Genomic DNA, 18,011 nt, shown 5'->3' on the forward strand with positions numbered 1-18,011 from the left:
TCTTACTTTCTATTTTTTTAATCTCTCCTTTGAGTTTCAATTTTTCTAATTTGGTATTTAATTGGGGGGTTTTAATTTGTTTTTTTTTTTTACTTTTTTAGTTGCATGCCTAATTCATTTATCTGCTCTTTCTTCATTTTATTTATGCAGCTAATTAGAGATATAAAATTTCTCCTAAGAATTGCTTTGGCTACATTCCATAGGTTTTGGTATGTTGTCTCATTATTGTCATTTTCTTGGATGAAATTTTGGATTGTTTCTGTGATTTGCTGTTTGACTCACTCATTCTTTAGAATTAGATTATTTGATTTCCAATTGGATTTTAGTCTATCTTTCCCTGGGCTCTTTATTGAATATAACTTTAACCCATTCCACTCACTATCTTAATTTCTATCAATCTTCTATCCCTCTCTTACCTTTTCCTCTAGTGTTTCTGCCTTTTCTTCTAACTTTTCCCTCCCTTTTCTTTTCTTCTTTCTTCTACTTCTTTATATGTTTAGATAAATTTCTATACCAACTGAATGATTAAATTATTCTCTTTTAAAGCCCAAAGTGATGAGATTAAGCTTCAGATAATGCTCATCCTCTCCTTTCTTTTCCTGGATTCTAATGGATCTTTTTGTATATCTTCATATGAACTAGTTATTCCGTTATACCTCTCTTTTCCTCTTTTTTTTCAGTATAGGCTTTTTCCACCCTTTAATGTCTTTTTCTTTGATGTCATCACATCAGAATCCATTTACAACCATACCTTCAGTCCATGTAGTGCCCCTCTTTGTTTGCCCCAGCAATAGATACAGTTCTCAAGAATTCTAGATATTGTTTTCCTATGTAGGGATATAAATAGTTGAACTTCTAAATATATATTTTCCCCTGTTTACCTTTCTATGGTTCTCTTGAGTCCTGTATTTGTAGAATTAATTTTCTATTTAGTTCTATTTTTTTCAATAGAAATGACTGAAAGTTGCTTACTTCATTAAAGCTCTATCTCCTCCCCTCAATTATGTTGCTCACTCTCACTGGATAGCTAATTCTTGATTGTAAGCCCAGGTCTTTCACCTTCCAGAATAGGTATTCCAGGATCTTCAAGCCTTTATTGTAGAAACTGCCAGATCCTGAGTATTCCTGACTTTTACTTCTTAATATTTGGTTTGTTTTTGTCTGGCAGTTGCCAGTTTTTTTCTTGAGATTATAATTTTGGAGTTTCTCAACAATATTCCTTGGGATTTTCCTTGTGGGATCTCTTTGCAGAGGTTATGTATGAATTTTTTCAATGAATGTTTCCCCTTCTGTTTCTAGAATATTGAAGCAGTTTTCCTTAATGACCTCTTAGAGTACTATCCAGGATCTTTTTTTAGTCATGGCCTTTAGGTAGGCCAATAACTTTTAAATTGGCTCTTCTGGATCTATTTTCCAGGTCAGCTGTTTTGCAATGAGATATTTCACATTTTCTTCCAATTTTTCATTCTTTTTAGTTTGTTTGACTGATTCTTGCTGTCTCACAAAGTCATTAACTTCCATTGCCCAGTGCTAGTTTTTAATGTGTGATTTTCTTCAGTTAGTTTTTGTATCTCTTTTTCCATTTGGGTTAGTCCACTGGTTAAGTAGTTGTTTTCTTCCATTTTTTCCCTTCTTTTTCCAAACTGGTGACTGTCTCATGCATACTTTTCACTTCTTTTCTCATTTTATTCTTCTACCCTCTGTCACCACAGTAACTTTCTATGGTCAAGGTTCTTTTCTGCTTCTTGCTCATTTTCTTTCTTTTTCTTTTGGTATTTCCTCTTTTTTCTTTTTTTTTTTTACTTTTAAGGTGGAACTCTGCTCCTGGGGTAAAGGTAGCACTGTCCCAAGCTTCCTATGCAGCTCTGAGTTTGGCTTTGAGCACAGGAGTCCCTTTGTGTTTATAGGGAGTACTTTGGCTGCTATTTCCAGGAAACAACCTGGTTTCCTAGAGTTTGCCTTCTGAGCTAGAATTGGTGGCTGCCCCCATATTTGCTTCTCTATTGAGCCAGGACTGAGGGTCTTAGTTGCTGATTCATTGTAATTAAGCCCTTCTCACTGGCATTCCCAGTCTATCTCACCTGGAGTGAATGCCCTTTTTCACCCCAATGAGACTGACCTTTCTTGTAATTTTTTTCAATCTATCTTGAGCTGGAGAGGAGTTTCATTTCATCAGACTCTGTTAAAAGGTTTGATTTCATGTGGTTTCCAAGGGTAACTGGGAGAGCTCAAGCAGCTTCCGACTTTACTACACCATCATGGTTCTACCCTCTAAATGACCTATTTTTCTAATACATAGTACATATTTTATTCTATTTTTCAATTTTTTATATTATTTTATGGTTTCTTGATGTCTCATGATTCCTTACCTTTCACTTGGCCAATTCTAATTTTTAAAAAATTCTTTTCATCAGTGAATTCTGGTACCTCTATTTCCATTTAGTAAATTCTGTTTTCTTAAAGAGTTACTTTCTTCAGTATTTTTGTGCCTCTTTTGCCAGGTCTTTTCATAATTTTCTTCCTTTGTTTTCATTTCTTTACCTAATGTTTCCTCTACCAACATTTATTGTATTTTGAAAATCATTAATTTTTGTTGAGCTTTTAACCCTTAGAGACTTTGCCTATAGCTGTTTTGATTTCTGAGTTTGTCTTGTTTTTCCCTGTTACCAGAATAACTTTTATGCTCCAATTATTTTTTTGTGATTTGCTAAATTTCCCAAACTATTTCTTGACTTGGAGCTTTATGTTACATTTGGACTCTGTTCTCTGCAATGGAAATAAGGAGGAGCAGTATCTTAAGCTTCAGGCATTTTCCTGAGTTGTTTTCAGAGTTAATTTTGGGGCAGCTGGAATTTTTTTGGTACTTCCACGGTGGTATGATCTGGGGAGAAGTATGCTCTTTGTTCTCATAGTCTATATTCTGATCCTTACGCAGAAAGGGACTGTGTTCCCTTGAGGTTTCAATCAGTACTACTCTTCAGGGTCCTTGCTCCCTTGAGATCAGAAAAAAACACTGTTCCTTAAGGTCCCTGATCTCAGGGCCAGAAAAAAAATATTATTCTTTAGAATCCTTAATCCTTTGTAACCAAAAGAAATAATCCCTTTCAGGGCTTCAGCTGCCTCTTGAGCAAAAGTGTTCCTCTTGCATTTGAACTATGACCCAAAGAATCATTATAGGCAATAGATTTGCCAGTGTCTGGTCCTGTCTCCAGAGGTACCACATGGGAAACAGGTACACAGTTATCAGTTCCTCTGTTTATGTTCTGAGAACTCCCCAAATTGCAGCTGTTTCTGTCTCTACCACTTTTCCCACCATTAGAGTACATCCCCATAGGCTTCAGGTCAGCTTCTACATCACAGGTCTCTCTCTCTAACCTCTTAAGTTGTCTTGGGCTTGAAGATGTCTCACTGACTTTTAAATTTAATGCTCTCTTCAAGTTATTTGGAGAGCTCAGTTGAGTGCTTTCTCTCATCTTCCATCCTTGGAAGTTATCCCTCCTTTTATTGTTAAGAAATTTAGTGAAAGGTTTGTTTGGAAAGGATTTTACAAATAAGAACTAAAATGTGATCTCAGGATTTCCATTGTCCATGATTCTTACTCTCTTCAGAGCAAGCCTCTCTCTGCCATTATAAGTAGGAAGACAGAAGAGAATTATCTGTTTAGCCTCTCATCTTTGTTTCATTGTTTTAAATATCAGCACCTAAGGCTTAAATTTTTTTAATTAAGTAATTTAATGATCTTGGTTAAAAACAAGTGAAGAATTATTTGCTAATTCTTCAAAGTAAATGCCTTATAATAAAAAATAAATGTCACTTTTTTCTGAGGAAGACAAACTATTGAGATAAAATGAATTCTTCTGGTCTAGAAAGTAATATTGTTGAAGACATGATCAACAGTCTGCCTTCATACATGAATATGTCAGTGGACCAAAGGGAAGAAATTTTTCTTTTGGCTTTGAAGTCCTACATGAAAATTTCATAAAGATAAATATATTATTTGACATGGTCTTGACTATAACAGAATATCATATTTCACATGATAGGCTACAAGTATCAGTCCTGCTGTAAAAACTCAGCAAATAATGTTAAACACTTTCTAATCCTGTTATATGTACAAACTCCACATGTAAAGGTTGGACTGAGTTGGCAGAGGAGTCTAAGTAAACACACATCTTGCCTCCCCCAGGTATACAGTATTGAATGGTGGATAAAAAGAGCTTTCTACTCAAATTTCCCAGTCCCTTGGGCATTTGAACAGTATACCTTTAAAAAGGAAGATTCAAAAATAATACTCAAGTTCAACAAAATGAATGTTTTATGGCTGCATTTCCCCAAATCCTACCATTCAAAATCCATCTAGCAATTCTACTCACTATACCTAAACTATAATCTGTTATCTCTTTATTTACAAAATCTGGTTATATTTAGAAAGTCTAGATTTTTTTTAAAGCAAATTTGTCTCATTCTTTTCCCTTTCTTTATTTTAAAGACAAACTTTGGTACTTACTTGGTAAGAATCTTATTTTACATTTTTTTGATTCATTCCCGGTTTTGAAAGTTTTTGTTCTTGTTCGTTTTGTTTTTAAAATAGTTAAATCATAGCACCTTACGTTGGAAATTCACAATAAACCACCCCTTTGGAAATTACATTGTGATCAGTTGTAACTTTGACACATATTTTCTTTTGATCAATTTTAACTCATGATTGGAAAATAACTTTGATTTTCTGGCATAGTCATTTAAAAGTAAAATCTCACTGGATTCCTATTTTATCCTCTACTTATACTAATTTAATATTGCTAATCAGCTACTTCCAAAGAATGTACCTGTTGTAGATTATACCTATTGAAGTATATGATCCCAAAATCAGAGTTCTACATAGTGAGAAATTATATAAAATTATGAAAAAATACATTAAAAATATAAAAATAAAAATATATATATATAAGTTATATTTTTAAAATCCTCAGTAGATCACAAGTATATTTTGACCCTTTAAAATGAAATATCAGCTTGTGTCTTCAGGGCAGATTTATAAAATATGGTCTGCATTCACAGTAATTCTGAACTTTAAAGTATACGTAAGGATTTGCTTGTGCTTTTTGCTCCTTTTAGAATAACTTTCCAATAAAAAAAAAAAAAAAAAAAAACTAAGGGATATGGGGGCAGCACAGTCCCAGCTCTGCTCTAGAAAAGATGAATTGGCCTTATTATATTTAAATATGTACTAAAATATTCTTAGAAGGAAAAAAAAGGAAATATTGTATTTTGATTGCTCAATCAACACAATTCAATAATTATTTATTAAGGTCTCCTATGGCAAAGGTTGCTGCCCCTTGTTCTTGAGATAGGGATAGGCTTTGCTCTGTGATTTCACCGGCAGAGAGACCACCCTAGGAATAAAACAGAACACAAACTAACATTTTTTCTTATCCATTAACCTATACATTATGGAGTTAGCCAGAGAAGAGATGCCAAACCTACAGCCTGCTGGTCACATTCTCTAATGCTCCTGAATCAGATTAAAGTGTAATTGGGAAATATTTAACAAAATAAATAAAAAATACAAAAATAAATTTTAAAAACTAAAACTAAAATTCATAAATAGCATTATTTAAAACTAAGTCTGGGCAGCCAGAAAGCCATATCTTATGTATAGATTTAGTGATCTCCATTTCCATTTGAATTTGACATCTGTGGCCTGCTGGACCTAGAGAATAAGTGACTTTGCCAGAACATATAGCTAGTATGTGTCACTGAGGAGAAAAAAACAACTATCCAGCAGCTTAACCTGCTGTTAGGACAGAGACATAATATGGCTGTATGTCTGTCACAGACAAATGATAAGCAAACACTCTTACATTACTTTGATGTTTACTGGTTTCCATGGCATGCATTACATCGGGAGGTTCTTTCATATGTGAATAATCTGATATTCCTTTTGCAGCATCATGTTTTTGTTTGTAGAGAACCTTGAAAACAAAAATACATGTGATTTTTTTCTTTCTTTGTTCCATTAAATATTCATCTTTTTATTTTTGTTCAATAAGAACCATAATTATTAGATTACAAAATTTGTAAAATATTTTCTTATCACTGTAATTCCACCACCAAGAGTGGAATTTGTTTTTAAACATCTAATCAAGATAAATTATGGAATTCTTGATACTATTTCAACTTCTAATTTTAACCCTTTAGCTAATATTCAAAATCTTCTTCCCCCCAAATGAATGTCCACTAAGAGCCACCACATCCACAAATTGGAGAAATCCAAAGGATTCCAGAATCTTTCAGGTTATTTCCATACATTCTGGGTTTATCTATATAATGCCAAATTAAACCAAAAAATGAGAAGATCAAGAAAAGCAGCTGTTTTGCATTGTGTAGGCAAAAGAACCATGTGGTTCCTGTATTGTTCACCCATCTAGAGATTGTTTTGACATTATATAGCTACAGTTATGACAGCAGCAAATTCCAGACATTCAAACCAACATCAGAAAAATATATCACTTACAACAATTTTTCATATAATTAAATGATCTCCAAGTTTCCAGATTTTTATGGAATCACTAGAATATTTCAAAAATTCTTTGCCTAGAACTTTTGCCTTATTGAGTCAATATCAAAATTTATTATGAATAAAGAAATATAAATGAGGAAGGATTTTGGAGTCAAGATATGGGTTCAAAACCTAGTACTAGATACATCCCTGCTGTCTCTCTTAGTTATCCAATAAATCACCTAAAACTATAAGTTACAGACAAGTTACCAATCAGTATTAAAAACTAAGTTTCCATACTGGGAGTTCCCTAGTCTGATGAAATCACTATTATGATAAATAATGTTCTCCATTACCAAATTGCTTTTCTAAACTGATGCTTATTATATAATTAAAGCTATCTTATCAAAATATAAAGCAATTAATTGTGTTGATATTAAAAAATGTTGGCAATAGAATTGCAGAGGGTAATCAATAACTGCTAATATTTAAAATTATCTTAAAGATAATTTTCTACTTTCATAATACTAATTCCAATGTCTTATAATTTCAACTGTTTGTTATACAAATTCTATGCAGTGAATATTATATTTTACTGTAAAATGTTATCTATAATACAATGCTTACAATAAAAAATGAGATTATGATTAGAAAAAAGGGATAGAGAACATACTTTTTCAATAAATTTGTAAAACAGGATATAATAATGAAGGAATATAGAAATAATGGAATATGAGCAGATCATCATTTTGTTTATTGAGATAAAAAAATTTTCTTTCCACCTCAAAATCTGTGATCAAATGAACCATGATCTTATGATTATGAACAGAAAAAAGAGCCATAGAGGTAGGAGTCTCAGTATCATAAATACTTTCCTTAGGAAAGGACCAATGAAAAAATCAGGGTCAGGAAATACAGTAGTATTGATAGAAATCAAAGTATCCTATCCCAAGAGAAGACATCCAGTATTAAAGAAAAGTTTGAATGAAGATAAAAAACTGAAGTTGACATAATCAAGAGCAATATATACTCCCATAAAATATCTCATGGTGTTTTATGTCAAATAGTACCTAACTGTGAGAGTATTCTTAGAATTGCAATTCAGTGGGACACCTATTGGGTGGGTTATTTAGGTATGTTCTGAATGAATATCCAGCACAGGAGACTGAAAAGCATTCACACAGACTGGAGAATCAAAAGAAAAGTTGTGTCATAAGAGAGGTTAGAGGGGAGAAAATAAAGGAAAAATTGGAGATCAAAAATGGCAAAAGCTGCAGGGAGGTCAAAAAGGATGCATAGGGAAAAAAGTATTATATTTGATATTAAAAAATTGTTATAACTTTGGGGAAAGGGATTGGCATAACCAATTGCTGGAGCTGTATCCAAAGATTTTCCAGCAGGAAAAGACTTCCTGGAATTTATGTTGAAGTGGCATTGGGTTTCAAGAACCAAGGTTCACTTCCTTGTTGCCATGAAGCACTGGAGTAAAAAAATTTAATAAAATATTGGGCTAGAAAGACTAGATATTGAACACTGTATGGCATGCCTTATTTGGAACAAAGTCCCAGAAAGAGTCATTTAAGATACTGAAATTAACAGCATAAGAATGACAAAGATATACAGATAAGTTCATACTACTTGAGTGAAATATGATAGTTTTTCCATATGAATCAAAAAGGCTTTTTTATTATTATTTTTAGTATTTCTTATCTGTTGTGTTTATTCTTTTGCTTTTTTATTTATGTAAAATGAATTTATGTCTACAAGCCAAAGAAAAATGAAGAAACTATTGCTAGCTATACAGTCAAGCTGTATAAGTCAGGAATCTAAATATATCTTGGATCAATTTTTGCACTGCCCAGATTTATCAGGAAAGTTAATAAATATTTGTTGAATTTTTAAACTGAACTTTGAACTTGATTTTGGCAAGATATTAGCAAAACTTGGGATTCCAAGATTTCAGAATGGAAAGCAAATGGAATGTCATTTTCTGGTTGAGGTCAAGGATCACATTTCATTTATCTTTGTGTCCCACAAAGAAACTATGATACATATATATTTGTGTATATCCTTATGTGTGTAGACTCATACATGTATGTATGTGTGTATGTATACCACACACTAGGTGTGTTTCACCAGTAAATATTAAGTACGAACTATAGAGAGTATGAGTATGTGTGTGTGTAGTTAGTACTTAAATATTTACTGAAGAAAGTACCATTTTAATATGGTATTAATTAGAAGCACTGAGAAGGAATGAATAGAGTGCTAGGCTTGGAATAAAGAAATCCTGAATTTAAATTCCCCCTCTAAATTCTATAAGCCTGCACAAGGACCTCAACCTTTCTATGTCATGATCTGCTCCTAAAGAACTTATTCACTTTCTGATAGAAGGGTTGAAATCTACACTGATGGCAGGAATTCTCCCACTGGGTTCTTTAAACTAAAAATCACAAAAGCTTTAAGTATCCATGCTTTAATTTCAAATGATGTCATTGGAGGCTGCCATAGGATCTGACCCTTCTTCCCCAAAACTTTGAAGCAATCTATGACTGCTTTTGAAGGATACTCTAAGCTCTAGTTTGCTCTTTGGTCTAGACTCTCAATACCACCACCAATAGGAGGTCACACTTATCTGCTTATTCTTTCCTTTTTTTTTTCCTTGATCTTGGAAAATTTTTCTTTTGTTAGTCACTATTTATGATAGAACATCACAGACAATTCCAAGTAGTGTTTTGGTAGCCAACAGAGCTAACTTTCTTCCCCCAAACCACTCATAATCGAGCTTAGTACAAACCATGAATAAAGACCCAAAGCAAGACTATAGTACTAGTGCTCATTCTTCAGTTCTTTGAGGCACTAAATATTTTCATTCCTGAATGCTTAACATTTAAAGAATTTACAAAATAGTCTTTGTTTTGCTTTGTTCTGTTTTTAGTAGGATAGCAAACTATATTAAAAGTAAGAAGATTCAGATTCTAGTTTAAGTACTGCCTCTAATCTCTCTGGACTTAAATTTCCTTGCCTATAAAACAGGGGAATGATCTTAGACTCCCAACTTTATGACTCCATTCCAAAATTTAAATTCTGAAATTTTGCTTATATATTTGAAATGCATATGCTATTTTGGTTTCAACCCATAAAGGGGTATTGACTTGGCTAAAGTGAATGAAAAACATTCTGTTTTAATATTCTCCATTTAGTATGGGACCTTAGAGGCTGAATAGTCATTGCTATTACAAGACTGTGGTTAGGCATGTATTACAGGATTTCTGCTACATAAATCTCAAATTCAGTTCCTAGCACTCAGCTCTAATCTTCCAACCTAAGCTAAGCAGACATAGGCTAGATCTATATGAGGGAACTGAAAGAAGCTGTAATGGTCATTTAAGAATGGGATCCATTCTTAAGGGATTAGAACTTTTTCAAGATGGAAGACTGAATTTCCTAATAATAAGCATAAGACTTATTTATATCTGGTTTATATCTGGTTGTCCCAAAAAGAAAAAAAATCAAAAAAATACATTTTTATTATATTAGAGCAAAGGGGGATGAAAAAATTCTGAGTTTTGCAGCATTTTTCATGATGTCTATGCAGAAAATGTAATTTCTAGAGCATGTATATATATATATATATTTCACTTTTACATTGTACAAATGACAAACATAAGATTCTTCACATAATGGACATGTAAAAATAAAAATCTTTTTTGTTGTTAAAGTCTATGTAAAAGTCTTTTCCAGGAAAAACTATCACAATATGTAACTTAAAAGGAATAATTCTGAATAATTATAATAATTATAGAAGAAATTACAAAATATAAAAAACTCATAGAAGAAATTATAAATTATTAAATATACCATTAAATTTACTTAAATTCTCTCTCTTTTTCTGTCTCATACACACACACACACACACACACACACACACACACACACACAGACACACACAGAGTTTGCAAAATTGAGAAAACCCCCCTTAGTCCCAAAATAGCGTTTAAAGATCTGAAAATGTTACCTTTGTTGAAAAGTAACAAAATAAGGATTTGCTTCTATTTTGTAATTATTGCATAATTGTTTCTTGTCATTTACATGAAGAACAGCATATAATTATTTGCTTTATAAAGTAGCCTATATCAGCAAATGGAAGCTTAACCAGATGTTGGAGGTAAAAATAAAGTATGTGTTAGTCATGGTCAGGGATGTAGAATCTCAATCTTATATATTTTTAGCTTCACAGCCTGTATCTGAGATTTCTTTACTGCTGACTTAAGTAGAGACTGGGTTTTATAATTACTAAGTACTAAAAGATGTTCTGGAAATGATACCAAGGCTCAACATTTTAAAAAGAATTATCTGTTTTCAAGCTCTATGAAACAAGTTAGGTATTATCTGCCAAAAAAAAAAAAAAGATAAAATTAAGGAAAAAGAATGGTCTGTCCACAGAAGATTTTAAACTATGTTTTTTAATATCAGGGCTAGAGGAGAGAACTTCAGATAAATGTATGGGACTTGAAAGACATCTCATCTCCAAGAAGAATTAGGAACTCCTTATAATGTTGTGAGCCAGTGAACAAGAAGAAAGCCACTCACTGAAAGGTAAAAGTTCACAGAGATGATCAAAGGGTTTAGAGAAAAGATGAAAAGAACTCTGATTTGTCCTGGAAAACAGGAGATCAGAAACAGATTCAGGATCTGATCTTATCTACATATTCATTTCACAGATACATTACACTCTTACTCCACACTGACCCATAAATCATGATAATTTGAATATCATTAAGTTGAAAACAACAGAGAAAAAGAATTGAATGAAAGTGATAAAGATGGGAAAGTGGACAAGTAATGCTCAGAATTTCAGTTTCACTAGAGACAAAACTGTGATCTGTACCAGTGAGGGAATATCCACACTAATGATGGATTATCACTCATGGATTTATTAGAATATTGAAGTATTCTTATAGAAAAGGTAGAGACACAAGCACCACGATTGGGATAACAGCTAGACCTGCAAATTCATTAGCATGGGATAATTAAGGAAATACATGCTATCAATGCAAGGTGATATCTTTTCTGCAATATATAACCCTAGACAGATGCTTACAGCATCAAGACTTTAAGTGATTTGCCTATGATAACAGAGCAAAGACTTGCCCTTGGATCTTCCCGAATCTCAGATATAGATCTCTATCCATTATGCCTGGGTGCCGACCTAAGTAACCAATGGGACAATTAAATGGATCTGGAAGTATTAAGTGTAGTTCAAAAAGCAGCCCTCCATTCATCCCAGCAGCTTCTTGACTCATTCTCCCTGTCTGTCTTGACTATAATGCCAACCATTCAAAATGAATGGCAAACACTAGAGAGAAAATAGAAATTAATACTTCAGTGCCAACATAGCAATGACTCTGTAATGGAATACTCCATGAACCTGCCACTGGCCTTGGACTAGTTCGTATTTTTATCTGCATTTTGGATAAAAGCACAAATAGCATAATTATGAAGTTGGTAGATGCCATGAAGTGGGGGAAATTTTTTTAACATAATGGATGATGGAGTCATGATCCAAAAAGATTCTGATGGATTGGTGAATTTGCTGGGAACAAATGTAAAATCTTAAGTGTAAGTTCAAGATATCAACGCCATTAATATAAGATAGATTCATGGTTAATTGCTGTATAACAACAATTATTAATTGCTATTGAAAAGTATCAAGGGGTTTTAGCGGACTGAAAGCTCAGTGTGAGTCAAGGTGTAAGAGGAAAATCCAAAAAGCTGGTGGGATCTTGAGCTGCCCTGGGAGGGCACAACTTCTAGGATGGGGAAGTGACAGTCCTGCTGTACTCTGCCCTCATCACACCTCAAAGACAGTCTCGTGTTCTGTTCTAGGCACCATAATTTAAGAATCTTGTTAAACTAGCAAACTCAAAGACAAAACAACCAGAATTGTGAAGGACTTTCATTTATGTCATATACAATCATTTGAAGGAAATTTTTTTGTTTACCAAGAGAAGATATGACTCTGGGAGCACAGGGGAGATGAGTGTTGACCTCATGTACCTGAAGGATTATCAGGTGGAAAATGGAGTTAGAAAATGCAAAAAGGTAAATTTATTTTTGACATCATTAAAAATTTTTAAGAGCAGATCTATCCATCAGTAGGCAATAAGGCATTCCTCATACAGGAGGATTTCAAGCAGAGACTAAATATCACTTTCAGTGTAAGTGAATTAACAGGTTATCAGTTAACACAATATTTGCCAAGTTATCTTTAAGGAAATGTGTATGCATGGGATCCCAATGTATCATATGACCACAAAACTCCACTGAATGAAACTTGTGACAAAAAGACATTGCCCTCTACTTAAAAAACATGTATTTTTTTTCTTTTTCTTTAATAAAGGCAATACAAATACCACTGGATCTTGACTGGCATTAGACTATGGATGCCCACATTTTTATAAGCAATTCTGAATACTCATTATAAATAATTCTTACATATAATTATGTTAATGGACATTCATTCTAAAGCATTTTCTTAGAGTATGTCTTTATTTTCCATGACTAAAAAACAGTTTTGTAAAACTTTACCTCACTCTGAAGTTGTGAAACTTCTCTTGCAAAGACACTGTCAATTGTGGCTGGCATCTGCTTATATAGAGAATTGGAAAGGTCAGCCTTCATAGAGCCTTTGTACTTTGCCTGGTGAAATAGAATAAAAAAAATAACATTTTTTGTCTTTTACCATAAATACAGAAAGAAGATTAAAAGAACCATTCTATAGGAATTGAACTGAAGATCAAAAATTTAAAAAAAAATTTTTTAAGACATACACTGAAACATTAGGAAATACTAAGAGATGGATAATTAACTGAATTCAAGAGATTGTGGAGATAGCTTTGAATGAAACAAGCAAAGAGGTAAAAATATTGCTATACCCATTTATTATTTTCATGTTTGAAAAAAGCCAAATTATGTATTTGAAAATTTAAAGATATTTATGCATTTTGGACAGTGGTGAAACAAACATCAGAATAATGGGACATATGAATTTTTGAGAAAGTTGAAGATATTAAAGTTCACTAGAAAAGACCAAAATATAAAGACCAGAATAACTAACTTGTATAATAACTAATAAGTAGCTTTCTTCTATCCATAGCCTTTAAAATGCTGCTAATTCTCCACATTCAATGTTTAAATCTCCCAAGACAGAATGACACCCACTCATAACTTCCTCTTGGCAAAAGCAGGTAAAATATAAACTCAACAGATTGCCTACTCCCCTTTTTCTACTCCACAGCAAAATGATTCAGAAGAAAAAAGCAATCCAGATTTTACAAATTTCTCTTAAATAGTTATGACAGTAATTAAATGCAAAGAATAGTGACCTCTTATCCCATTCACTGGAAGAGGACATGGCAGAACAGTTTCATTACAAGTAAGGAACTAATAACTAACCAACAAATACTTGTTAATAGAAGCTAGAGGATAGTGCATAAAGTGTTAAACTTACAATCATGATGATATGAATTTGAATCTTGCCTCAGAAATTTGGAAAAATCATTTAACCTCTCCTTACAAGGACAATGGAAGATCAAGTGAGAAAATATATTAAAAGCCAATCTGAAAGAACTGTATAAATTTTAGATGTTAAGCTGCTAGTGAGGTGTGTATTCATAACTTCCATTTTTCACCATATATTCAACCTCAGCTATTCACAATATTCAATTTCCACTTCTTAATCTTCACTGATTTCCTAAAAACAAAATATTTTGGTTTTCAGATTTTATTCATTAATCTGTCTGTAGCAAATAACACTTGACTAAAATACCTGTCCCTTGACTTCTATAATACATAAATCCCCTGGTTCTCCTATATCTCTGACTTTTTCCTTCTGTCTCCTTTTATTATTCTTAATACTCTGTTAATTACATGATAATTTGTGAATATATTTAAAAGGAATAGCAAGTTGTACATAATAGACTTGCAATTTCATGTGCAATTATCTTTTTTATTATACTATTTTATAGAAATTTTTTATTCCATAAATTAAAAATGAAATATTTTAATTTAATCTATCTTTTTAATTAATTAGCATTTATTAAGCTCATACTATGTGCATTCCCCAATGCAGTGAAATACATTTTTTTTAACTTTTTACACTTTCTATATCCTAAATTCACCTCAAAGACAGTGACTTCTAAATTTAATTCCTTAGCCCTGACTTCAATTCAAAATCCAGACCCCCATTTACAACTGGTATCCATAGGAAGGGGATATAAATTAGAGCAGCTTCCTTAATAACTACCATGTTAAATTATATAAAACAAATTTAGAAAGAAAAAAAAAAACATTGTTTCTCCCTCCTCTTAGCCAGATTGGCCATAGACCTAATCCAAGAAATTATTAGTGCCGAAACTTTGAACTATTTCACTTCCCACATTTCCAAAGTTGGTTCACCACTCCTTAAGGGATGCAGTGAGTAGAATTCCAACAGGGAAAGGGAGGGAAGGCATTCTAGGTACATTGATAAGTATGAACAAAGACAGAGAGGTGAATCAGGAGATATTCTGGAGATACAATTTTTCTAGTGTCCAATTCAAATGCCAGATCCTCCCTGAAATCTTCTGTTATTAGTACACATTTTCCTCTTGAGACTTAATATCACTTTTTTGGTTTACAACATCATGTAATAGTGTACATTAGTCATTTGTATGGGTGTCTTACCTCTTTACCAGACAACATCCACAAGGGCAGAAATTGTGTTTTATCTAAACTTTGTAGTACCCACAACCCCTAGCATAGAACCCTATACAAAATTGGTGCTTAATGAATGAATTTCATTCCTTTCCATACTCTGGAACACGGAATGTTCCAGAAAAACTAGACAATCCTTATGATTTTTGTCTTTGCTCATACATTCCTGTATGCATGGAATAAAATAGACTCATCTTTGCTGATTTTCCTTTCTTTTTTCTTCAGGACCCATTCCTCAATCATCACCTTCTCCCCCATTCAAGTTAAATTCTCCTTCCTCAAATTTCTCATAGTATTTTCCTTGGAGCTCTCTTTTAAACTTAACATGTTCCTGACTCTTCCACGTCCAACCCCTGCTAATTCTATATTTCAGTTCATGTCATTTCCCCACTATTGAATTGTAAACTTCTTAAAACAATGGCATTTTATGTCTCTACCTCTCTAGAACAGTACCAAAACAGAGCAGGCTATCCATGTGTTTATAAAATTAAGTTGGAAAACTTATCTGAGAGCCTTAGCATATATGTATATCTCAATATTATTTTGTCCTTTTCCCTCAGAATTTGAAAGTGTCCCGGAAAATATTTGTATCATTTTCCACTGCAACTTCTGATAAGTACAAGTGGAAAATCAATCTAGTCACTAGGCTTTACTGTATTTGCCATTCAACTAGTTCATAATTGTTACTTCTTAGGTTCAATAAATATTTGTTGGATTGACTTTTCTCACATTTAAAAAAAGTTAAAAATAGTTGTTTTTATTGAGCTGAGGGGATCATATAAAATAACTGCACCAAAATCGATAGATGTGCTTTTTTCAAGCTTATTCACAATGACATTCTTTACTTAAGTCATTTAATGAGCTTGTTAATGCAGGAAATAACAGAGTATTCAAAAAGAGCTATACGGCCAATCCATCAGTTCTGTGTGCTATGTAAATCCAACAGGTTACTAGAGTTAATTTATATAAATAATAATAGATTTGAGTAAAATTCCATATTGCTAAGTTATAATATTATGCAGTTCTTTAGAGGCCATCTTTATAACCTCTGTGGTATCCAATACTCTCATATAGTAGGTAAACTATAAGTATTTGATGAGTGAATAAATGAGTGGTGTACTAACATTTTCATCTCCTTACAAAATCTATTAGGATTAGTACTGCATAGTGGATGTAGAGCTAGCCTTAGAGACAAGAGGAAAAAAGACTTGGGTTCAAGTCCAGACTCTGACACATGTAGGCTAAGTGACCTTGGGCAAATCATGTAACTTCTCATTTCAGTGCTCCTTGCAACTCTCCAAGACTCCAATGGTACCAATGTGTACTAGCAGAGGGAGTTCCCTCATTCAGGAATTCCCCGTATCAGTGAATCATAGGTCCTTATTTGTTTTGCCAGAAAATATGTACTGTCCTCCATTTTCAAGTGAGACCTTTCTCCCACTCTAATCTGTCTTAAGATTCTTGAGATAATCATGAGGCATCTTCCAATTTTCAAATATTAGAATTCTTTCAATGAACAGTTTTTTAAAAACTTTTTCATTAAAAAGTTCAGAATCATTTTCATTAAATTTTTTTAAAAATCATAAGAAATGAAAAAGAATTCAGAGAAATATGAAAACTAAATGGTAAGAATCAAGAAAGGGTTGAATTTTTGCAGATATAATACATACAGCAATTTTAAGTATATCTGTTTTCAAAAATTGCTGTCCAGTTTCTTGTCTAGATCTTAGGCATGCTCTAATTTGCATGGTCATAATTTCAGGAAATTCTTCTACAAAGATAAGAAAAAAATGGCAAAATACAAGGCCCAAAAGAAATGAACACTCCAGTGGATCTCATTGATGGATACTCTCCTTCCCCCCAAAGGTGCTGGTAATATTCTGTACTCTCCCCAATTGAATAGGTCAAAAATCCAAAAAATATTCATTCATTTTATCCATGGTTTCTCTTCAATCTTTCTTCCAAAGAGGATCCACTGAACATACTGAAGACTATTGCAGACTCACTTCATATTTGAGCCCTTAAGGGACTAAAGTTCAAATTCAACATGTAGTCATCCACAATACCTCACAAAGCAGTCCATTTTTCCTTTGCATAACTCCAACAGCTAGGAAGTTCTTTCTTACATCAAGCCCACATCTGGCTCTTTGCACTTTTAACTATTACTTCTAATTGTCTTTTTGAGAAAACAGATTAGTTAGAAGATGTAGTTCACATTTCAGTTCTTCTACTTACCACTTGTGTAATTTAAGCAAGTCACATCACTGAGCCTCAGTTTCTGGATCTACAAAATGACTCCTGCAAAATGTGTGATTCTTCTCATTTAGGGTGATTACATGCAGAATACCACTCATCAAAGAGAGGACTGTTTTTCAGAGCAGGATAGGATCAGTGGATAGCCACTGAATTCCCTTCTGATTCTATGAATTTTAGCATCACAGTCCCCGAAGGATTGAAATATTATGAAATAATTTTACAATGAACTTCAACATGTTCAGTTCATGAACTGAAAGATTGCTAAGAAACCATGGATAAAAGTAATGTACAATGAATGAGCTTTTGGGGATACTGAGTACACCATTGGGGGAAAGTACCGAGTATTATGAGTGTTGACTAATGCATAAGAGTGCTATGAGATATCTTCAAGGGCAGTATTTAAGGACTGGAAAGGAAAGTGTGCTAATCATGAAGAGAAAGGAGAGAGAAGGAGAGGGTCAGAGACAGAGACACAGAGAGAGACAGAGAGAAAAAGACT

The 18,011-nt window shown here is 33.0% G+C and overlaps 1 protein-coding gene across 3 annotated transcripts in view; it reads right to left on the bottom strand.

The window, feature by feature from the left end:
• NEBL (nebulette) overlaps window positions 1-18,011 on the bottom strand; it is a 458,082-nt gene that overhangs the window by 117,258 nt on the left and 322,813 nt on the right. The window contains exons 8-9 of one of the 3 annotated variants that reach the window (XM_051961695.1): window positions 13,091-13,201; window positions 5,862-5,972 (exon numbers count right to left, since the gene is read on the bottom strand). The exons of the other annotated variants lie outside the window; for them this stretch is intronic. Coding sequence (XP_051817655.1) covers window positions 5,862-5,972; window positions 13,091-13,201 — 222 coding nt within the window. The remainder of the gene's footprint in view (window positions 1-5,861; window positions 5,973-13,090; window positions 13,202-18,011) is intronic. 3 annotated transcript variants of the gene reach the window in all.

The sequence above is a fragment of the Antechinus flavipes genome, chromosome 5 (assembly GCF_016432865.1).
Source record: "Antechinus flavipes isolate AdamAnt ecotype Samford, QLD, Australia chromosome 5, AdamAnt_v2, whole genome shotgun sequence".
Taxonomy (NCBI): domain Eukaryota; kingdom Metazoa; phylum Chordata; class Mammalia; order Dasyuromorphia; family Dasyuridae; genus Antechinus; species Antechinus flavipes.